This window comes from Oryza sativa, chromosome 8 (assembly GCF_034140825.1).
Source record: "Oryza sativa Japonica Group chromosome 8, ASM3414082v1".
Taxonomy (NCBI): domain Eukaryota; kingdom Viridiplantae; phylum Streptophyta; class Magnoliopsida; order Poales; family Poaceae; genus Oryza; species Oryza sativa.
Window position 1 is genome coordinate 23,915,480 of NC_089042.1, and position 22,378 is coordinate 23,937,857.

The 22,378-nt window shown below is 55.7% G+C and overlaps 1 protein-coding gene across 1 annotated transcript; it reads right to left on the reverse strand.

The window, feature by feature from the left end:
* Positions 1–18,158: 18,158 nt before the first annotated feature.
* On the reverse strand, positions 18,159–20,900 carry LOC4345853 (U-box domain-containing protein 15). The gene is made up of 4 exons (XM_015793497.3): positions 20,422–20,900; positions 20,012–20,128; positions 19,493–19,921; positions 18,159–19,414 (listed from the first exon to the last, which is right to left on the reverse strand). The coding sequence occupies exons 1-4, from the start codon at positions 20,749–20,751 to the stop codon at positions 18,362–18,364; spliced, it is 1,929 nt and encodes a 642-aa protein (XP_015648983.1). The 5' UTR covers positions 20,752–20,900; the 3' UTR covers positions 18,159–18,361.
* Positions 20,901–22,378: the final 1,478 nt, after the last annotated feature.

A 22,378-nucleotide genomic window follows, 5' to 3' on the forward strand; every position in this document is an offset into this window, starting at 1 on the left:
TCTCTTGCGAGAACCTGTCTGTCCAATTGGATTGGAGGTTTGAGGTTGCGAATCTGGTCTGATTGTTGGCCCTCCACCTCCCTGAACGGTGTGCTGGCGAGGAGACCGGCGCTGAGTGATTGGGGGATCAGATTTTATCAATACATATTCCTGATTAAGATGCCTCCATGGTTAGTTAACTCAACATGAAGACAAGATACTATTTTGGTCATAGGTTGAAGATTTCAGATACATACCTGCGGGGGCGGATTGAATGCATTATATGGCACAACTGGCAGCTGATGTGAGTAGCTGACGACAATAGCATTTGAGAAGATTTTATACATTCTCTCCTTCATGATTTTAAAATCCAGGGAGTCTGGTTCTTCGCGATTAGGATCATGCTTGCCGTCAAACTCAAAAGCTGTACGAGATCTTTCTTTAACTGGCGCCAGTCGGCATTTGATGAAGTGCCGAGTGATCTGCTCTCCTTGTAAGCCTTGTTCTTTGAGTTTTAGCATGCGGTCCATCAACTCTAAGGCTTGGGCTGCTTCGTCCCCAATCGGAAGAGAGTTCCAAGTATCTTGGTACACTGGGGGAAGACAAGAGTACTCGGGAAGAGCAGGCTCAGGATTCTGAACATAAAACCAGTTCGCATGCCACCCTTTGTTTGAAGTCTTGAAGGGCATTGAGAAGTACTTCTGGCTCAGAGTTCCCCTCAGCTGAAATCCGGCCCCTCCGACTACACATGGCTTGCTCTTGTTTGGTTGGGGTTTGAGAAAGAAGATTCGGCGAAACAGAGCGAAGTGGGGTTTAATTCCCAAGAAGGCTTCACAAACATGGATGAAATTGGCGATGTGGACTATGGAATTTGGGTTTAGGTGATGCAAGCTGATTCCATAGAAGCTTAATATCCCGCGGAAAAATTTCGAGGTCAGAAGAGCGAAGCCGCCATAAAAGAAATGAGAGAAGACCACAACCTCGTGTGTATCGGGGGACGGAAAAGCCTCACCGCACGCTGGCCGCCACCCGATGATCTCCTTGGCAGGGAGAACGCCGTGCGCCACCATCTCCTTCAGGTTCTCCTCCATCACGTCGGATGGCGCCCATTGGCCTTCAAAGCTTTCTTTCTCTTCCGCCATTGATTTTACCCGAATGCGCTGATTTGATTCGGGGGATGGCTAGGGAGAGGTGAGGGATTAAGGCGGTGAATTACGGGAAAGATTTTGATGAACTTTTCGAATGTGGATTTGAGTGGATTGGTGAACCCTAGTTTGCCGGCGCAGCTCCGTACTGTAGCAGGGAGTGGGGAAAATGGCGAGAGTTCCGGCGGGGAAGACGAAGTGGCGCTTGGATCACGGGATTTTTTGTTAAGGGTATCGGAGGTGCGAATGGGCTTAGGCCTGAACAGTACCTCAGCCCAATACTTTTGACAGCGTGGCCCATTGTGCTCCTTAGGGACTTAGGCATTTTTTGCTTTGGCAACTTATGCGCACAATAGTGTTGCCCAATGCTGATAAAATCCTTTTTTACGCGGTCATATAATTCTTCGGAATTATTGCAATGCGAATTTTCAGGTGTGGCCTGTCATGTTCTTTTAGGGACTCAGGCACTTTTCGCTTAGGCCAAAGTGCGCGTGATCAAGTGCCCAATACCTTAAAATCCTTTTATACCGCAGTTACTCAACTTTTTAGGAGTTGGTACAATGCATCTTAAAAGGTGTCAAACAGTAAAGCTTTATATAGCTGCCCCGCTGACTTTTTAATATAGTCATGGTGTTGTTTGGGTTTTTAAGCAATTGATTGGATACAATATCGTTGCTTTTTGCCACGTAAGTGTGCATTTTTATTGACCAATATTATGGCTTAGGCTGATTATATATTGTAGTCATTTTTTTTAGGCGGTTGGTAAATCCTTTATGAGTTTATTTACTCGGATTCTACACCACATATGCCTGTTTTAATTATGGTGGATAGTCATAGCTTAGGCTATTAGACTTATTCATTACCATAATTTTTATAATATTTGGTGGGTAATCTTTAGAGTTTTTTATTCGGATGCCTGTCAAGTGTGTTCATTCGTGAACCTTTTAGAGTGTTAACCACTCGGATTCTTTTTATTATGGCTAAAAAGCAGTCGGCTAGAATGCCTCTTTAGGTGCCGCATATGCTTTTGTCATATGATGCACGATTGTGCTATTATTTTGTTCTCAACTATATGTTTAGTTTGTTAACTAATCACATAGTTGGGGGCTACACCTAATTAGGTGCATCTATTTGATGCACCATATTCCTTATTTTTTCGCCCTTTACAGTCTTCGTCTTCGCTACTCGGCAGGCCTTGGCATGAAAAGTTTGAAGCACTCGGATTATTATCTTTGAGAAGGCTATGATGGTTGACTGCAAAGGTCTCGGGGGCTACTGTGGAGATTATGGATATCCCATATCTACACGGCGATGATATTTGGACTGGATATAGGATACCGAATATATATATAATATCTTATTTGTATCTCGGGTTCGTTTCTTAACTTGTACATCAAGGAAACACCTTGAGACTTAGTCGGTTACGACTGTATTTTACCTATATCTGCATATTCCGTTAGGGATATAGATTATCTTTTGTAACACGGACTCCTTCCCATATATAAGGGGGGTCCGGGTGCCTCTAGGGGCAGAGGTTGATTTTCTCCAAACCATACAATCAATAATACACTCGGCGGATTCATCCCCGGACAGGAGTAGGGTATTACTTCTTGAATAAGAAGGCCTGAACCTGTATAAATCCTTCGTCTCCAAACCCATACACTTTTCCAGCTTGATAGCCACCCCCTTTTATTATTGCCGAAATCTAGTTTCGACATCACCCTCGGGCCCGACCCCCTCGAGGGGGTCAAGCCACGTGGGTGACCGCGGCTGCCCAAGCCTCTAGTCACGATACTCTCGGTCCCATGTCACCGACAGTAGCCCCCGGCGTCATGCCAGGGCGATCGCCCCCCTCGAGGGAAGCGCTCGGGCGTGACGCCACTCCTTAGGCCTGGTGACAGGTGGGGCCGGTCTCTACAGGCGGGCAGGAACCCAGCGGTCGCAAATCGCGCGCATCGGCAAGGGAAAACCGACCGATAATAATGAGCGGCCTTCTTCAAGACCGCTACATTACTCGAGTAGCGCGCGAATCGGGACGAGCCGGTTCGTTTCGCCTGGAGATGTAATGATGGCGCTTTTCGCGTTTGGCGCGCATGGTTAACGCGCGCTCGATCTGTCCCATCTCAACTGCTACGGCCGCACATCCGCCTCGTGCGCCGCAAACGGGCGAGTGGGATTGGTGGAGGCGTGGGCGCGAGAAACGAGGTGGCGAGATAGTGGGCGCGGGAAGCGAGGAGCCGGGCATAGCGTTGGTAAGGGTATAAAGACGCCGAGGAAGAGATTCGTTTCCTTCCTCTCGCCATTATTCCCCTTGCCTTCGCCGCTTGCGCTCTAACTCCTCGTTTCCTGCGCCCTACCCTCGCCGCACTCGCTCGCTCTCAAGCTCCTCCTCCGCCGGCGTCATGGCACGGGGCTCCGCACCGCTCGACGGTAGCGTGCTGCCGCCTTCTCGCATCGTGAGCGAGAGGCAGGCCGGGCTGCCGCGCCGATTCATGCCGGAATCTGCCACCGGCCGGGAGGTGGTCGCGCTGGGTGAGGGACGCCCGGCGCCACACTACCCGGGGCGGTCCGTCTTCTTCCTCTCTTTCGCAATGGCAGGGCTGGTCCCGCCATTCTCTTCTTTCTTCATGGATGTTCTGGAGCTTTATGATCTCCAGATGGCGCACCTCACCCCCAACGCGGTAATGACGTTGGCCATCTTCGCGCACCTGTGCGAGATGTTCATCGGGGTGCGCCCATCTCTCCGGCTGTTCCGGTGGTTCTTCACCGTACAGCCGGTGTCGCCACCGTCGGTAGTCGGTGGCTGCTACTTCCAGCCGCAGGGGCCGGTGCTGAACCGCTACATTCCCTGCGTCCTTCGCAAGAAGTGGGACGACTGGAAGAGCGACTGGTTCTACACCCCTCTCGCCGACGAAGCGCGTCTCCGACTTCCGAGCCAGCCCCCGGCGCAGGCCTCCAGCTGGCGGGCGCCGGTAGATCTGGGAGACGGCTACGACGCCGTTCTTGACCGCCTGGCGGGTCTGCGATCCCAGGGGCTCACGGGGGCCATGGTGTACGGCGACTACCTTCGTCGCCGGATCGCGCCGCTCCAGCGGCGCGCCCGGGGCGCCTGGGAGTACACCGGGTCCGAGGACTACATGAGGACCCACCAGGGGGTCAAGTGGGACTGGGTCCCTGAAGACTTCAAGATGGTGATCCAACGGGTGCTGAATCTCAGCTCCGTGGAGGCATCCCTCATCCCCCAAGGTGTCCTCCCGCTCTGCAGCGATCCAGAGCGCGCCAACATCCTGACCGTCATGCAAGCGGTCGGGGCGTCAGGGGAGCGGGCCCCTCGAGGCCACGATGGCGCGGGCGTGAGCCGCAGGGGGGAACAATCTACCCCGGGAGGGGGTCATGCTTCTGGGCCCCGCGACGGGAGCAGCCGCCCTGCTGACGCCCGGGGGAAGAGGAAGCAGGAGGGTACCCCTTCCCCATCTCCTCCCCGAGGGGGCGGGGCGGTACGTGCCAGCAGCAGGCGCCCGGAGGGTACCGCGCCGACGTCGCAACCCGAGGGGGAGCGAAAGAAGAAGCGGCTCCGCAAGATGGGGGGACCGAACCATGCCGGGGAAACCTCATCTCCCCCCAAGGTGGTCGTTTAACCGACCTCCTCGCAGGTTCGTCCTCGCGCCCACTACGGCCGTATTCATTCTCCCATCTCCCAAGGCAAGTTTTCACTCACCCGTTTTTTGTCTTCTGGTTTTTCTTCTGCCTCAGCGAGATCCCGTCGCGCCCCCCCTCGCCATTCCAAGTCCGGCCAGTCTGAGGCCGGGGAGACGGCGACCGCGGAGGCCCGGAGGCGGGAAGCTGACCGGCGAGAAGCCGCGGACCGCCTTCGGGAAGCCGAGGAAGCTGCCCAGGAGGCCATCCGGGCTCGCCAGGCTGAGGAAGCCGCTCGGGAGGAGGCCAGACTCCGCCGGGCCGAGGAGTCCGTCCGGGAGGCGGAGGCGGCGCGCGCACGCCAGGCGGCCTGCCAAGCCCCCGACCCGACTCCGCCCGAGGCGACGATGACTTCCGAGGCCACCCACGACGAGGCCGCGGGCGCACCGCTCGGGCCCGACCCCTCGGGCGACGCTCAGGACGAGCCAGCTTCGGGGGACGTCCCCGAGTCCGGCACGTCGATCGGTGGGCCGAGCCGTGCGGCACCCTCACCGAGGCAGCTCTCCCCCATGCCTTCCGCTGCCCCACTGAGCGCGGAGCCCCTTCTGCAGGCCTTGGCCGCCGCGAACACCACGGTGTTGGACGGGTTAAGTGCCCAGATGGAGGTCCTGCAGGCAGAGCGGGCGGAGCTCGACGCGGCGTGGGCGCGCGTCGAAGAGGGGCGACGCTCGGTGGAGGCCATGGTGGAGGCGGGCCGCAAGGCACACCGCCGGCACACCTCAGAGCTCGAGGCCCGTCGGAGGGAGCTGGCGGAGATCGCCAGGGAGGTGGAGGAGGAGCGGGAGACTGCCCTCATCGCCACCGCCGTGCTGAACGAGGCGCGGGACGACCTCCGCCTCCAATACGGGAGCCGGGCGGCGGAGCTAGGGAAGAAGCTCGACGCCGCCCGGGGGGTCCTTGACGCCGCCGCTGCCCGGGAACGGCGGGCGGCGGAGAACGAGGCGGCGTCCCGGCGGCGCGAAGAGGCCCTTGAGGCTCGCGCCACGGCGCTGGAAGAGCGCGCCCGCGCGAAGGAGAGGGACCTGGCGGACCGCTTGCCTTGGGAGATGGGAGAATGAATACGGCCGCAGTGGGCGCGGGGACGAACCTGCGAGGAGGTCGGTTAAACGACCACCTTGGGGGGGAGATGAGGTTTCCCCGGCATGGTTCGGTCCCCCCCCCATCTTGCGAAGCCGCTTCTTCTTTCGCTCCCCCTCGGGTTGCGACGTCGGCGCGGTACCCTCCGGGCGCCTGCTGCTGGCACGTACCGCCCCGCCCCCTCGGGGAGGATATGGGGAAGGGGTACCCTCCTGCTTCCTCTTCCCCCGGGCGTCGGCAGGGCGGCTGCTCCCGTCGCGGGGCCTAGAAGCATGACCCCCTCCCGGGGTAGATTGTTCCCCCCTGTGGCTCACGCCCGCGCCATCGTGGCCTCGAGGGGCCCGCTCCCCTGACGCCCCGACCGCCTGCATGATGGTCAGGATGTTGGCGCGCTCTGGATCGCTGCAGAGGGGGAGGACACCTTGGGGGATGAGGGATGCCTCCACGGAGCTGAGATTCAGCACCGGTTGGATCACCATCTTGAAGTCTTCCGAGGCGCGGGACGACCTCCGCCTCCAATACGGGAGCCAGGCAGCGGAGCTAGGGAAGAAGCTCGACGCCGCACGGGGGGTCCTTGACGCCGCCGCTGCCCGGGAACGGCGGGCGGCGGAGAACGAGGCGGCGTCCCGGCGGCGCGAAGAGGCCCTTGAGGCTCGCGCCACGGCGCTGGAAGAGCGCGCCCGCGCGAAGGAGAGGGACCTGGCGGACCGCGAGGCCGCCGTCGCCATCCGGGAGGCAATACTGGCGGCGCACGAGGCCGCCTGTGCCGAAGAGGAGTTCGCACTCCGCCTCCGCGAGGATGCGCTCACCGAGCGGGAGCGAGCTCTCGAGGAGGCCGAGGCCGCGGCGCAAAGGCTGGCGGACAGCCTGTCCCTCCGCGAGACAGCGCGGGAGGAGCAGGCGCGCCGCAATCTGGAAGGCGCCCGCGCCGAGAGGGCCGCACTGGATCAGCGGGCCGCTGAGCTCGAGGCGCGGGCAAAGGAGCTGGACGCGAGGGCGCGCAGCGGCGGGGCGGCCGCGGGCGACGGCGACCTAGTCGCCCGCCTCGCAGCTGCCGAGCACACCATCGCCGAGCTGCAGGGCGCGCTGGACTCGTCCACCGGGGAGGTCGAGGCCCTCCGCTTGGCAGGCGAGGTAGGGCCCGGCATGCTTCGGGACGCCGTCTCCCGTCTAGACCGCGCCGGGCGGCAGGCGGGCCTCTGGGGCGGGCGGACCGCGAAGTACGCCGCCAACCAGGGGGGCCTTGCCCAGCGCCTCTCAGAGATGGCCGGGACCCTCCAGCGGCTCCCCGAGGAGCTCGAGGAGACGATCAAGTCATCCTCGAGAGACCTCGCCCGGGGGGCAGTGGAGCTCGTACTGGCAAGCTACCAGACCAGGGACCCCGACTTCTCCCCGTGGGTAGCGCTGGACGAGTTCCCTCCTGGGACCGAGGACGGCGCGCGCGCGCAGGTCCGGGACGCCGCCGACCACATTGTCCACAGCTTCGAGGGTATGGCCCCTCGGCTCGCGTTCGCCCTCGACTCCGACGAGGAGGGCGGTGACGGTGGTGCGGACGACAGCGACGACGAGGCCTGCGGCCCGGGCGCGTCGAAGTGAGCCCCAGGCCCCCGCCAATCTTAAATAGCTTTTTCTTCTTCTTCCGAGGCCTTCGGGCCCCTTTCTTGTATAGACTAATTTAATCTGCAATCAAATAAAGAGGAAATTTTTGTGTCAATTTCATTTGTTGTGTGTATGAGACGAGGATGGTCTGTGCCACGGTCCTTCTGTGTCTTAGCTTAAACAAGGGCTCGTGCCCAGGTCCCAGCCTCAAATGGCGCGGGTCGGGGCTAGTGCCTGGGGAGATCCACGTGTCGAGACTGGCCAGGCCGGGAACGTGGTGACCGAGGGTTATGGATGACCCGATTGTGGGCCTTTGCCGATTCCCCCCCGGAGTTCACCACGCCCCGGGGCACGGCTCGGTTCTGGGCCCCTTTTGGCAATTTTAGCCGGCCCGGGCCACCGAGGGCAGGATCGAGCACGAGCGTGCTAATTCAAGCCAAGATTCTTCGAAAGGAAACAATGGCACAGACACAGTCCTTAGGAAATCGAAAATGCTTTTATTGAAATACGGAAGAGAAAAAATATAAGCTTATGCATGTGGTAGCCCCCGGCCAACCCTGCACGCCCGGGGGGGTGCGGTGTTGGCCCGAGCCCGAGACCTGACACTCGACCCCCACTAGGGGTAGAAGCGACGAAGGTGTTCGATGTTCCACGGGTTAGGCAGCTCTGTGCCGTCGCCCGTGGCCAGCCGAACGGAGCCCGGCCGGGGGACGCCGATCACTCGATACGGACCCTCTCACATTGGTGAGAGCTTGCTCAGTCCAGCACGCGTTTGGACGCGGCGTAGGACGAGGTCGTCGACGCAGAGCGATCGGGCCCGGACGTGGCGCTGATGGTAGCGCCGCAGGCTCTGCTGGTAGCGCGCGGCTCGGAGGGCCGCGCGCCGCCTTCGCTCTTCCAAGTAGTCGAGGTCATCTCTGCGAAGCTGATCTTGATCAGCCTCGCAGTACATGGTTGCCCGAGGGGACCTCAGGGTGAGCTCGGATGGGAGAATCGCCTCCGCGCCGTAGACGAGGAAGAAAGGCGTTTCCCCGGTTGCTCGGCTTGGCGTGGTTCGGTTCGCCCAGAGCACCGCTGGCAACTCCTCGATCCACGAGTCGCCGTGCTTCTTGAGGATGTTGAAGGTCTTGGTTTTGAGGCCCTTGAGGATTTCTGCGTTGGCGCGCTCCACTTGGCCATTGCTTCTAGGGTGGGCGGGGGAGGCGAAGCAGAGCTTGATGCCCATATCTTCGCAGTAGTCACCGAAGAGTTCACTAGTGAACTGGGTGCCGTTATCCGTAATGATACGATTAGGCACCCCAAACCGAGCAGTGATGCCCCTGATGAATTTAAGCGCGGAGTGCTTATCGATCTTGATGACCGGGTAAGCCTCGGGCCACTTAGTGAACTTGTCGACAGCGACATACAGATACTCGAACCCGCCCGGGGCCCGCCTAAACGGACCCAGGATATCGAGCCCCCAGACAGCAAACGGCCATGAAAGAGGTATGGTCTGCAGGGCCTGGGCCGACTGATGGGTTTGCTTGGCGTGGAACTGGCACGCCCTGCACCGCCGGACCAGGTCAACCGCATCGTTGAGAGCCGTCGGCCAATAGAAACCCTAGCGAAAGGCCTTGCCAACCAAGGTGCGTGAGGCGGAGTGGGCTCCGCACTCGCCTTCATGGATATCGGCAAGAAGCTCGACGCCTTGTTCCCGAAGAATGCACTTCAGGAGGACTCCGTTAGCCGCGCGCCGATAGAGGGTCCCTTCCACCAGCACGTAGCGCTTGGAGATGCGCTGGACGCGTTCACTCCCTTCGCGGTCCTCGGGTAGAGTCTTATCTGCGAGGTACGCCTGGATCTCAGCGATCCAAGCAATCAATCTAAGGGAGCTGGGAGCGCTCCCCTCGGGTCCCGAGGCCTGGACTCCGACAGACCTCGGGGGCCGTTCAGGCGCGTCCGTCTCCCTAGGGGATCGGGCCGCGCCGACGGCTGGGCAAGCCTTTCTTCAAAGGCGCCCGGTGGGGTCTGGGCTCGCGAGGAAGCGAGCCTCGAGAGTTCGTCGGCGACCGCGTTATCCCGTCTGGGCACGTGCCGAAGCTCTATCCCGTCAAAATGGCGCTCCATACGCCGCACTTGGCGCACGTAAGCGTCCATCTGCGGGTCAGAGCACCGGTACTCCTTACAGACCTGGTTAACAACCAGCTGGGAGTCGCCTAACACCAGGAGGCGGCGGATCCCCAGTCCAGCTGCCACCCTGAGTCCCGCAAGGAGTCCCTCGTACTCCGCCATATTATTGGTCGCCCGAAAGTCGAGGCGAACCAGGTATCTGAGGACGTCTCCGCTCGGCGAGGTCAACGTGACCCCCGCACCGGCGCCCTGAAGAGACAGGGAGCCGTCGAACTGCATCACCTAGTAGGCGGTGTGAGGCAGCTGCGAGGGGCCCGAACTGGCCTCGGGGTCGGAGACGGGCTCAGGAGCTGGTGTCCACTCTGCCACAAAGTCGGCGAGGGCCTGGCTCTTGATCGCGTGGCATGGTTCAAAGTGCAAATCGAATTCAGAGAGTTCGATTGCCCATTTCACCACCCATCCAGTACCCTCTCGGTTATGCAAGATTTGGCCGAGGGGGTAAGACGTAACCACCGTGACCCGATGCGCCTGAAAATAATGGCGCAACTTCCTCGAAGCCATCAGAATAGCGTAAAGCATCTTCTGGGCCTGAGGGTATCGGGTCTTAGCGTCCCGGAGGGCCTCGCTAACGAAGTAGACGGGCCGCTGCACCTTTCGGCGGGGCCGATCCTCTTCGCTAGGGGCCGCATCTCCAGGGCGCTCTTCGTCCGAGAGGCCGCGCGGGGCGCACTCGGCTTCTGTGCCGACGACCTCGGGGTCAGAGGGCGATAGGCGCGGCCTTCCCGCAGTGGCCCCGAGGCCGTCCTGGGGGTCGGGGGCGCCTGGCACCGTCGGACAAGCGGGCAGAGGGCCAGCTCCGGCCGTCGGGGGCCTTGGGCCACCGTTCGGCTCGGGGGCCTCACGTCCCTGCTCTCTCCCGGGTCGAGTCGACATAGGGTGGGGATGCGCGGAGTGAGGGTTGTCCTCGTCGCGCTCCACGACCAACGCCGCGCTGGCCACTTGCGGGGTTGCCGCCAGGTAGAGTAGCAACGGCTCATCTGGCTCTGGGGCGACCAGGACTGGGGGAGAACTGAGGTATGCCTTCAGCTGAGTGAAGGCCCGCTCAGCCTCCTCCGTCCAGATGAACGGCCCGGGGCGTTTGAGGAGCCTAAATAGGGGTAGTGCCTTCTCTCCCAGCCTCGATATGAATCGACTTAAGGCGGCCATGCAGCCGGTGACGCATTGCACATCCCTAAGCTTACTTGGGGGGCGCATCCGCTCTATAGCTCGTATCTTCTCGGGGTTGGCCTCGATGCCTCGGGCACAGACCAAGAACCCGAGAAGCTTGCCCGCAGGCACACCGAACACACACTTTTCGGGGTTCAGCTTTATGCGGGCGGAGCGGAGACTTTCGAAAGTTTCCGCTAGATCCGAGAGTAAGGTCTCTTGGTTGCGCGTTTTCACAACCAAGTCATCAACATAGGCCTCAACATTACGTCCTATTTGGCTACCCAAAGAAATTTGAGTAGTACGTTGAAAAGTAGGACCTGCATTGTTTAGCCCGAAAGGCATTGTCGTATAACAATAAGTTCCTATGGGGGTTATGAATGCAGTTTTTTCCTCATCCTCCCTAGCCATGCGAATCTGATGATAACCAGAGTATGCATCTAGAAAACACAAAAGGTCGCACCCCGCGGTGGAGTCGACAATCTGATCTATGCGAGGCAGGGGGTAAGGGTCCTTAGGACATGCCTTGTTAAGGTCGGTGTAGTCGATGCACATCCGAAGCTTGCCGTTCGCCTTGGGAACGACGACCGGGTTCGCCAGCCACTCCGGATGGATAACCTCTCGGATGAATCCGGCCTCCAGAAGTCGCGCCACCTCCTCGCGGATGAAGGCTTGACGTTCCGGGGCCTGCCGCCGCACTTTCTGCCGGACCGGCCTTGCGCCCGGCCGCACGGCGAGACGGTGCTTAATCACCTCCCTGGGGACCCCGGGCATGTCCGCCGGTCTCCAGGCGAAGACGTCGGCGTTTGCCCGCAGGAAGGAGACGAGCGCGTCTTCCTATTTGCCGTCTAGAAGACCACCGATTCGTGTGGTCTTGGACGGGCCGTCGCCCAGGGCAACCTCCTTGACCGGGACCTCGTCGCACGTGATCATCCGCTGCCTCGGGGCGGCTGGGACGGAGGTGCTGAGCCTCTCGTCGCCACCCTCGGGCTTGGACGCCACGGCGAGGTGGTCCGCGCGCTGCTCCATACAAGCAAGCGCGACTTTGAGGTCGCCATGGACAGAGATGGGGCCATCAGGGCCCGGCATCTTCATCTGGAGATAGGCGTAGTGGACCGCCGCCATGAACTTCACCAACGCGGGCCTCCCCAGGACCGCGTTGTAGGGCAGACTGAGGTCCGCCACATCGAAGTTCACCCGCTCCGTGCGGAAGTTGGCGGAACCACCGAAGGTGACCGGGAGGTCGATATGACCTAGCGGCCAAGTGTGCCCCGGCGTCACACCGATGATCGGCTGGGACGGCCGGAGCACCATCCCCGGGGCCTTGATGGCGTCAAAGGCTGTGGGGGAAAGGATGTTGAGGGCTGCACCCCCGTCTATGAGGACACGCCCCAACTTCACATTGCAAACGGTGGGGGAAACCACCATCGCGATCTGTCCTCCCCGGGCAACGTACGGCGGGTGGTCGGTCTGGTCGAAGGTGAGGGCAACCTCCGACCACCGCGCCCGCCGCGTCGCCTCATGGGTAGGGGCCGCGGCCAGAAGCTCTCGCTTCATGGCCTTGAGGCTCCGACGAGAAGCGTGAGCGCACGCTCCCCCATCGACGGTGGCGATGGTGGCCCCAGGCTCCTGGAACCCCAGGTCATCGTCGCCATCGTCGATGTCCTCGGCTGGGGCCTTCTGCTTGGCCTCACTTCGCCGGTTGCCGGCGGGAGCCGCCGGGGCCTTGCCCTCACGGCGCTCCTGCCTCCTCTCCTCCTCCCACTTCCTCGTTCGCTCAGCCAAACTTTTGACTGCGCGGCAGTCCGCGAGGTTGTGGAGGGAGGTGTTGTGCACGGAACACCACTTGCCGGTCGGGCGTTCCCTGCTGGGAGCGCCGGCCTCCTTCTTTTTGTCGCTCGCAGGCCTCCCATTTCGGGTGGCCTGCGAAGCACCCTCGACGGCGAGGACGTGACCCTCGTCGTCGGAATGGGCCGACCTCTTCTTCCTCCTCCTGTCCCGCCGCCCTGACCGAGCGGCGGACCCGGGGGCGGCCGGAGCTGCCACACCGGAACCGGAGGAGTTCCAGGTCCAGGCCTCCTCCTTGCGAGCCACACAGTCCGCGAGCTGAAAAAGCTCCGCGGTGGTCTGGGGCTCCTTGGAGGCGATCTTCTCGAGCATGCGGTTGTGCCGCACACCCCCTCTGAACGCGTAGATCACCGCGTGAGCGGGGATGCACGGTATGGTGTTGCGGACTTGACAGAACCGCTGAATGTACGAGCGAAGAGACTCATCGTCCCTTCGCTGTACCGCATGCAAGTCCGCTTCTTCGCCTGGGCGCGGATATGTGCCCTGGAAGTTCGTGGTGAACTGCTGCCACAAATCCTCCCAAGAGTGGACCGACGCGGGTGGCAAGTTCATTAGCCAACCCCGCGCCTGTCCCTTCAGGGCCATGGGAAAGAAATTCGCCATGACCCTGTCGTCACCCCCGGCGGCCTCGATCCCGGTCGTGTAGATCTGGAGAAACTCGGCGGGGTTGACACTTCCGTCGTATTTTTCGGTGATGGTGGGCCGGAACCTTGGGGGCCAACGGACGTTCCGAAGGCTCGCCACAAAGGCTCGACAGCCGGCACCACCAACCGGGGACACGGGAGGCTGGCCCCCATGCCCGGATCGGAGTGGCGCTCCGGACGAGGAAGCGCCCTCCGTTGCGTGGGCAGCACGACGACCATTGCGCCGGCGCTCGATATCGAGGCGGGCATCTGGCCCCCCACGCACATCTTCTTGGGTCGGAGGCATTGACGAGGGAATGGCGGACGAACGGCGGGCAACGGCCGCCGCTCGCCGCGCCCTCCGCCTCGATGACACAGAGCCGGCGGTAGCAGTGCCAGAGGCCTTGGTGGCGGAGGACCGCCCGCCGGCGCCTAGGCGCTGCTGCGCCGTCATGACCAAGTCAGCCACGTCATCCGGCCAACGTCGGGCTGGAGTCTCTAGATCGGGGACGACGGACGGGTGACGCAGGAGCGCGCCCGCAGCCTGGAGCGCGCCCTGGGGCGTGCTGCCATCGCCATAGACGAGGAGGCGACGCTCCCCGTCTCGCCGTCCTTCTCCATCGCCCGTGGGCGGCAAAGTCGCGGATCTTTCGACCCCCTCGAGCGCCTCCTCCCGCCCAAGACTTCGGTGCGAGGGGGGCGGTGGAGTACGAGCTCGACGGCGCAGGTTCTACTCCCCGTCGTCACCGCTAGCGCTCGGAGAGAGGTTGTGCGCCACTGCCCGTTCGGCCATTGGGCTGAGCGGGAGAAGCTTGGCGCACACGAAAGAGGATGAGGGCTTAGAAAAACACACGCGCCCCCTACCTGGCGCGCCAGATGACGGAGCGTGGGTCTCCTCACCGGGAGACCGCGCAGGCCCCCCTTTGCCGGTTCGGCCGGGGGCGCTAGGTGAGGTTCTAAGCCCTCGATCTGTGGAATGTTTCGCAAGAGAGCAAATGCACAAGACACGGGCGATGTAGACAGGTTCGGGCCGCTGAGAAGCGTAATACCCTACTCCTGTGTTCTGGTGGATCTGTGTGTGAAGGAGTTACAAAGAGCTGAAGAGTAAGAGAGTTCAAGCTCTAGAAACCCTCTTCCTCTTTCTCTTTCTCTCCTCTCTCCTCTCTCAGCTCCCGTCCCCCCTTGGTAGGCATGGTCCTCCTTTTATATCTCAAGGGGATACCACATGCACCATTTCTACCTATCCTTCTTTTGGGTGGGGACCCACCCTACTTTGACCAAAACTTGGCTCGTGCCTTCGCCTGACACTGGGATAACCATGTCCTTCCTTCATTAATGGGCGGAGATTTGCAATGGCTACTGTCCGAATGACCCTCCGATGGGATGGGTCATACCAACCTCCACTCTGCCGGAAGCAGGTGCAACGTGGGAGCACGGTTGTTTGCTGATGACGTGACCGGCGTCAGACCAGTCACAAACCGGTCATTCTTGTCTACCACGCGTCAGTTTAGCATGCCACACGTCAGCCCTTCTTCATAAAATGACTTCCTTGTAATGGTTGCGATGAAGCCTGGTATGAATCTAGCCGGAACTGACGTGCTAACTCCAGGAGTTAGCACGCCGGCTCCGGCTAGGGACGAGTGCCTAGAGTCTCTCATCATTCCGACGGGACGGGGCGAGGCGTGTGAAAGGCCGCCTGTTGCCTCCTAACCCGTGATCTGACCGTTCTGTGACCGGTCACACACTGCGACCAGTCACGGACCGGATAAGCGAGCGCGTAGCGCCGCATTAAATGCGGCGTGGCGCGCTCGTCCAACCCGCTATAAATGCGGTTAGGTGGGCGCCGCTGTGCTCACCTAACCCACACACGTGGCGCCAAAACCACAAGGGGTCGGGGCGCCCCAGCCCTCGGGGCCGAAACGGGAGCGGCCCGACCCCTCGGGGAGACAGAGGGCGGGGAGGCCATGTCACCCTCAGGCCCGACCCCCTCGAGGGGGTCAAGCCACGTGGGTGACCGCGGCTGCCCAAGCCTCTAGTCACGATACTCTCGGTCCCATGTCACCGACAAACTTAAGTTGAAAATAAAAAATAAAAAATATTAAAAGAACACAATACGATATTAATTAAAATTAGAAAAAAAATAAATTCTGAAATTAGAAAAAGGAAAATAAGATTTCAATTAGGAATACAATTTATAAATAATTAAAATTTGTGATAAAAATAAAGACTATTGAAAGATTCAATAAAAGACCATGTAAAACACATGACGAGATAAATTAAGTAACAGGCCTATAAATGAGTAGAGTGGTGGTGGTTGATATGACATATAAAAACTGTTAATAAAGCAACAGATTGAATCCTAATGACGATTAAAAGGAGGTATGATAGGCAGGCCGTGAAGCAAACGAGCAAAGGCTTGCCGGGACTTCTAAAAAGTAAAAAAAATAAACCCCATTGATAATCATATATGTTTAAAATCTCAATGATAATAAAAAAGAGAAGCAGCTGGCGGGGTGTATAGGAGTATAGCCGCTGACGATTGATGGAACTTCTAGAAAATAAAAAATGAATTCCAATGATAGTCATGTTTGATTTTTACAATCACAATGACAATAGGGGGGCGGACGGGCCGTAGAGGAGCATAGTGGCATCGTTTGACGAGACTTCTATAAATTATAAAAAAAAAACCCAACAAGACAATTAAAGGTTCAGAACTTATAAAAGGTAAAAAAAACAATGATAATCATGTTCGATTTTTAAATCTCAATAACAATAAAGAAGGGAGGCAGCGGGCGAGCCGTAGAGAAGTACAATGGCAATAAAGAAGGGAGGCAGCGCGTGAGCCATAGAGAAGTACAATGGCAAAGTCGCTGACGGTTTGGCGGGACTTCTAAAAAGTAAAAATGATCCCAAACGATAATTATGTTCGATTTTTAAAATCTCAATGACAAAAAGAAGAAGAGATGGTGGATGGGCCATAGAGGAGTATAATGGCAACGTTTGACGGGATGTTAGAAATTATAAAAACAAAACCCAACGTGATAATAAACTCTAAAAATTATAAGATCCAATTTTTAAAGGTTCCAAAGAGAATGAATAGAAATAGTGGTAGAACGAGCAAGCAAATAAAGAAGATGATGACATAAAGGGTAGCAACTGGTGTGACTTTTAAAAAACTATATAATTAGAAACACGGGGATGATAAGGTTTGGTCTTTCAAACTCTTAAGACAATGAGATAGCTATTTAATAAATTCTAAGTAAAATCATACTTAAAAATATATGATTTTGTTTGGATGCTAGCCGTGCAATTGCGTGGGCCACCCAGCTAGTTATATTTATGCAAAACTTCTGAAATTAGTCTATTTCAGTGAGTCCTATGCAGTTCGATCCCAAAACTCTAACGTGCACTACTCTTCTCTGTAGCTTTTATCAAAACTTTTGAATTTTGAATTGTCCCGCTATTGTTGCCGTAATCCTCTCGTAATATGAGGTCCATCATCAGCCTTCACAACGACAACCCCACACTGTACCAAGCTTGCAGAATCACCCTCTCCCTATCATGTTATCTATTTCGGCTTTGGAAACTCTCAATAGCCGTTCTAGTCGCCATCTCTTCAGCTCCTTTACCATGGACACTGTGGTGGTCGATTTTAGCAGTGGTGGGAGTCAATTTTAGCAATATGATAACATAGAGGCTTACATGCAAAATTCTCACCACCATGGCGAGGACACCATATCAGCACCCAAGCTAAGTCATTTGCATTTTTGACCTTAGGTGATACTCCCTCCATCCCATAATTTAAGGGATTTTGGAGAGATGTAACACTTTCTAGGACTGCGAATATGAATATGGACATCACATCCCTTCAAAATCTCTTATATTTTAGAACAGAGGGAGTACTATATTAAATCAAGATAAGAAATACATATCTAAATTTATAAGTTCATGGATCTAGATTACACATAGCCCAACTTTAACGATCGACTGTACATTTTACTCAAGTTTGTTTATATTAAGTGAGAGGATGAAAAGGAGCCATCTGTTTGCTCTCAAGGACTAGTAGAAATTAACATGTTAATCGAAAAAAATGAAGAAAACATATTGTGTCTTTTCAACCATGATGGTTTAAGCTAGAGCTTCCTCAATGTATCTTACCAAACTCGGTATTAGTGTGAGTCCAAACAGTAGTGGGTAGTAGTTCTTTACTACATTTACAATGCTTATGCGTATGGGTGATGAATAAGGTTGGGGTCACTTGAGAAAAAAAAATCATCCATTGCTGGTAGCAATGTGACTGGTGTGTCAGATAAATTATACACATAAGATTGTTTATTTCCTTCCATTCGGCACTAGCATTGTTACCTAAGCCTTGTTTAGATCCAAAAAATTTTGACCAAAAATGTCACATTAAATGTTTAGACACATGCATAGGGCATTAAATGTGGAAAAAAAATTAATTACACAATTTGCATGTAAATTGCGAGACGAATCTTTTGAGCCTAATTACGCCGTGATTTGATAATGTGATGTTATAGTAAATATTTGCTAAAGATGGATTAATTAGGTTTAATAAATTCATCGCGCAGTTTACAGGTAGAATCTGTAATTTGTTTTATTACTAGTCTATGTTTAATACTTTAAATGTGTGTCCGTATAGTTTAAAAAATTTACACAAAAAAACTAAACACCCCCCCACCCCACACACACGCACACACAATTAGTTGTTCTTTACCACCTGCACAATATTTACTACCAGATAATAAGGTGCTATTTAATACTGCTTACTACCCGGTTTCTACTTATAACGGAATATATCGATCTTGTATAAACTAATATCGTATATCCTAGCATTAAAATCTAACTCAGCTTATAATGGTATAGGAATATCAACTAGTTTGACTGAAATCGGCACAAATACATTTAGGGTGTTTTTTTTCAGCAATTCCACCACCAATTCCCCATTCTGGCGATACACCACATATGCATTCAGCTAGAACAGGGCAAGCAACAGAATTTTTTCTACTGAGAAAGAGGGGGAAAGAAAATGAGTTACAATTACAAACGGGGTCCTCATCTTCAGTAGCACTTGCGCGCCAGCTGAATGAGAGAGGTCGCCTTCCTCTGCGCTCTACTGGTGCCGTTCTTGGCGATCTTGGAGAGATCCTCATGGAGTCCGAACCTGAGCGCGTGCACCAGCAGCGGCTTGTTCTTGGACCCCAGCTCCAGCAGCACGGACAGCGCGCACTCCTTGTTCTTGGGCGTGCCGTCCTTGATGAGACGCACGAGCTTCTCGATGAACGGCGTCGTCCCGATCTCGCCGCAGCAGGCGGCGTTGGAGGAGAGCAGGAGGAAGATGGACAGCGCCTCGTCCACCATGTTGAGCGCCTTGTCGTCGATGATCTTGAGAAGCGCCGGCACGATGCCGGCCTGGGTGGCCCTCACCTTGTTCTGCTGGTTGAGCACCAGGTTGAAGATGGCCGTGGCGGCGTCCTTCTTCCCCCTGATGCTGCCGTTCTGGAGGAGCTCGACGAGCGGCGCGATGCCGCCCAGCCTCCCGATGGTGAGCTTGTTCTCGTCGATCATGGACAGGCTGAACAGCGTCGCGGCGGAGTTCTCCTGCGCCTCCGCGCTGCCGTTGCGGAGGATCTCGATGATGAGCGGGAGTGCTCCCCCCTTGGTGATGTGGCGCTTGTTGCTCTCGTCGATGGACAGGTTCAGCAGCGACGTGACCGTGTTCTCCTGCACCTTCTTGTCCGGGCAGGCGAGGAGCCCGATGAGCGCCGGGATGCCGCCGCTGTCGGCGATGAGCGTCCTGTTCTCCGGGCACTCCTTGGACAGCATCCGGATCCTCTTCACAGCCTTCCGCTGCACGTCGAGGTGGATCGACGACATGCCTTCCACCAGCGACGGGATGTCCTCGGCGCCGCGCTGATGCTCGTCGTCCTGCTCCGCCACGGGCTCCGGCTCCCTCTTCTGCAGCTCCACCTTGTTCTTGTCGCACCATTCCAGGATCAGGTTCTTGAGCGCGTAGTTGGGCGCCAGCGACATGTGCGACAGCCGCTGCCGCGTCTTCGGGCACGTCCTCTCCCCGCTGTCCAGCCATTTCTGGATGCTCCTCCTCTCGTACGTCTACAAAAACCAAAGGTATTCAAATTCGTCAAACTCGTTCGAATCTCACCGTGTTGTTCTTGGAGAATTTTGGTATACCTGTCCAGTGGCAACGATGACAGGATCCCTCATGATGGCGAGCGTGATCGGGCAGAGGAAGTCGTTGGGGATCATCAACGAGGGGCACTTGTCGAGGGATTTCGTCACGGAGACCTCGCCGAGGACGTTCTTCTCGTCGACGCCGGCGACCTCCTTGAACTTGTTGAGGAGCTCGATGATCTGCTTGGTGCTATCGCCGCTCTGCCCGTTCCTCTCGCTGATGAGCTTCTTGATGGCCATCGTCTCCGCCCTCAGGTCCGCCAGCGTCTGCAGCTCCAGCTTCTTGGCCAGCCTCTCCAGGATCGCCCTGTCCGCGTTCCTCTCCCCCTCCTTGTTGTCGAGGATCACCATCAGATCCATGGACAGCTCGATGTCCTGCGTGTCCGCCCGCTTCTTACATCGCGTCAGCTGAGCGTTCATCAGCTCCACCTGAAAGAAACCATGGCGATCGATGATGATGATCATGTCTGACCTGTGCATGTGTCATGCAGGCAGAAACATGCATGCAGGCAGGCTTACCTGCTCCTTGACTTCATCGGAGATGGCGAGCTCCGAGTAGGGCATCCCGTCGAGAGCGGAGTTCATCTTCTCGTACACGGCGCGGAATCTCCCCTGCACCGCCTCGCTCTCCAGCGCCTGAGACAAGACGAAGCAATGCAAGATCGTTAAGATCGATGGCGACGAGACCATACACTCTTAGCGGCTAGGTGCTATATTGAATAGGGAGTAGCGTTCGTAAGCAGAGCTTTGAGATCATAGCTTTCGGCTGAATCTTGTTAACAAATGTTGTGTGTTCGTGTCTGTCATCGTCTAACGTGTTTTAGTTTATTAACAACTGAAGCGATCGAGAACACGTTCTGTTATATCGATTAACTTTTATAATTGGAGACGATGACGGAGGAAGATGAGGAATGCAGGATATATCGGACCAGGTAGATCTTGCTGCCGTCGTGGCACGACCGGAGGAGGCGGCGCGCGGCGGAGAAGGCGCGTCCGAGCAGGGCGAGGCGGTGGTAGGCGTCCTCGGTGAGCGGCGGCGCCGAGTCGCGGAGCTCCTCGAGGAGCGGGAGGACGAGCTCCAGCCAGCGGAGGAGGTTGGCGCACTCCTTGCGCTGCGTGCGGCGGAACTCGACGAAGGCCCGCGCCGAGTTGACGGTGACGAGGAGATCCTCGACGAGGTCCTCGTCGTCCATGTCGCGAGACCCCGACGGGTCGGAGTCGCCCGGCGACGGCGGCAGCATCATCGTCGGTGGCGGCATGCGGCATCAAGCGATCCGATCAATGGCGCATGAGAGACGGGGGGAAAGAAAATTCGAGAGGATGAGAGACGGAGGAGAAAGACTGGAAGAAAAGCGGAGGAGGGAAGCTGAGGACCTCGATGGATTGGGAATTCCCTTCTTGTTTATTTTTGGCGTTCAGGAACTTAAAAATGGAAGATGCTATGTGGAGCATGTTTGAAATATGAACCATCATGCTATAATTAAACGTGATGAGAATAAAAGAACAAAATGAGATGCATATACATGTAGGATTTTGGTATCATGGGGAAGTTGATTTTTAAGTCATCCAGGGTTGCCCTTGTCTTATACATGCAACCCAAATAGTCATGAAAAATTCACAACATAAATTATTTTACCACCTATCATTTCACTTACCAAACTTCATTCATAGAATAACAAGTAACAAATCCAAACAGAAAATGTGGCTACTCTTTTCATAGTATGATTTGTTTTTTTCTTTACTAGAAAAGATGCCCGTGCGTTGCAACGGGTGAATGCAATTTTTATTTTATTATTGTTATACAGTTCAGCTCAGGAGAAATTCACTATTAAATATTTTATTTTAGAAAATCATGAGATGCAATTAGGAGTCCGACATTCATCTCAAGTTAGCATGCGAGTTTTTTAAAAAGATTTCTTATACTACTCCTTTTGTATTTCCAAAAACAAACAAACTTAAAATCTGACTCAAGTACAGATCCATATTTTCAAAAAGCAAACGAACTTAAAATCCGTCTCAAACACGAATCGGTATTTCCAAAAGCAAACAAACTTAAAAACCAACTCAAACACGGATAACGTAACAGAATACCGGCGAAAACATCTTTAATTTTTATAATAGTAGAGATTTATAGATCGTAGGGGTGAAACCAAAGCGGATTTAGGATAGTCATATCATATCCTACACCAATTTTTTTTTACCTTGCTATATGTACGACTCTATCGTACAACTCTCATCTAATCGTGTCATATCCACCAATCTCTAAGCTTTTCTTCTTACCATGCGAGCCCAGACAAACAAGAGTCGTGCTTTGCACATGTACTAGTCGGATGTAAGCTCTACACATGGGCCAAATACATAGTAATTTCTTTGTTTTAAGCAGATTTAGAGCATGTGCGGGTGAGGAGCGGATAGTTTCGGGATGTTGGAAACGTTGCATAGTTGGTGCGGACTCATCTCGAAAGCAAATTAATATTGTCAGATGTTATGTGTATATGCAATCGATAAGACAATAAGTTGCTCGCCGTCGTGTGGTGGGTTGTCGCCGCGTTGAGGATAACGTCATCACGAGGCTAGAGCCTACGTCAGAAATTAGGAGGTGGGAGGGGAAGGACCGAGAGCCTAGATTAACAGATAAATTGGGTTATTGAATGGACACGTTATGTTGTATACAATAGATAGAGTGGTAGCGTAAGTTAACATTTTTGGATTATCTGGCAAACATAATTCTGGTGGAATTGTCAGATAATCCATATCCACGGGATTTTAGGGACATCACATTCGCCTCCTAATCCGTATCAGGCTCACATATGTACATGGATCAAATATACAATCCTTGATAGCTTAAAACAGTTTCTACATATTTCGAGTTCGATTGCTCTATGA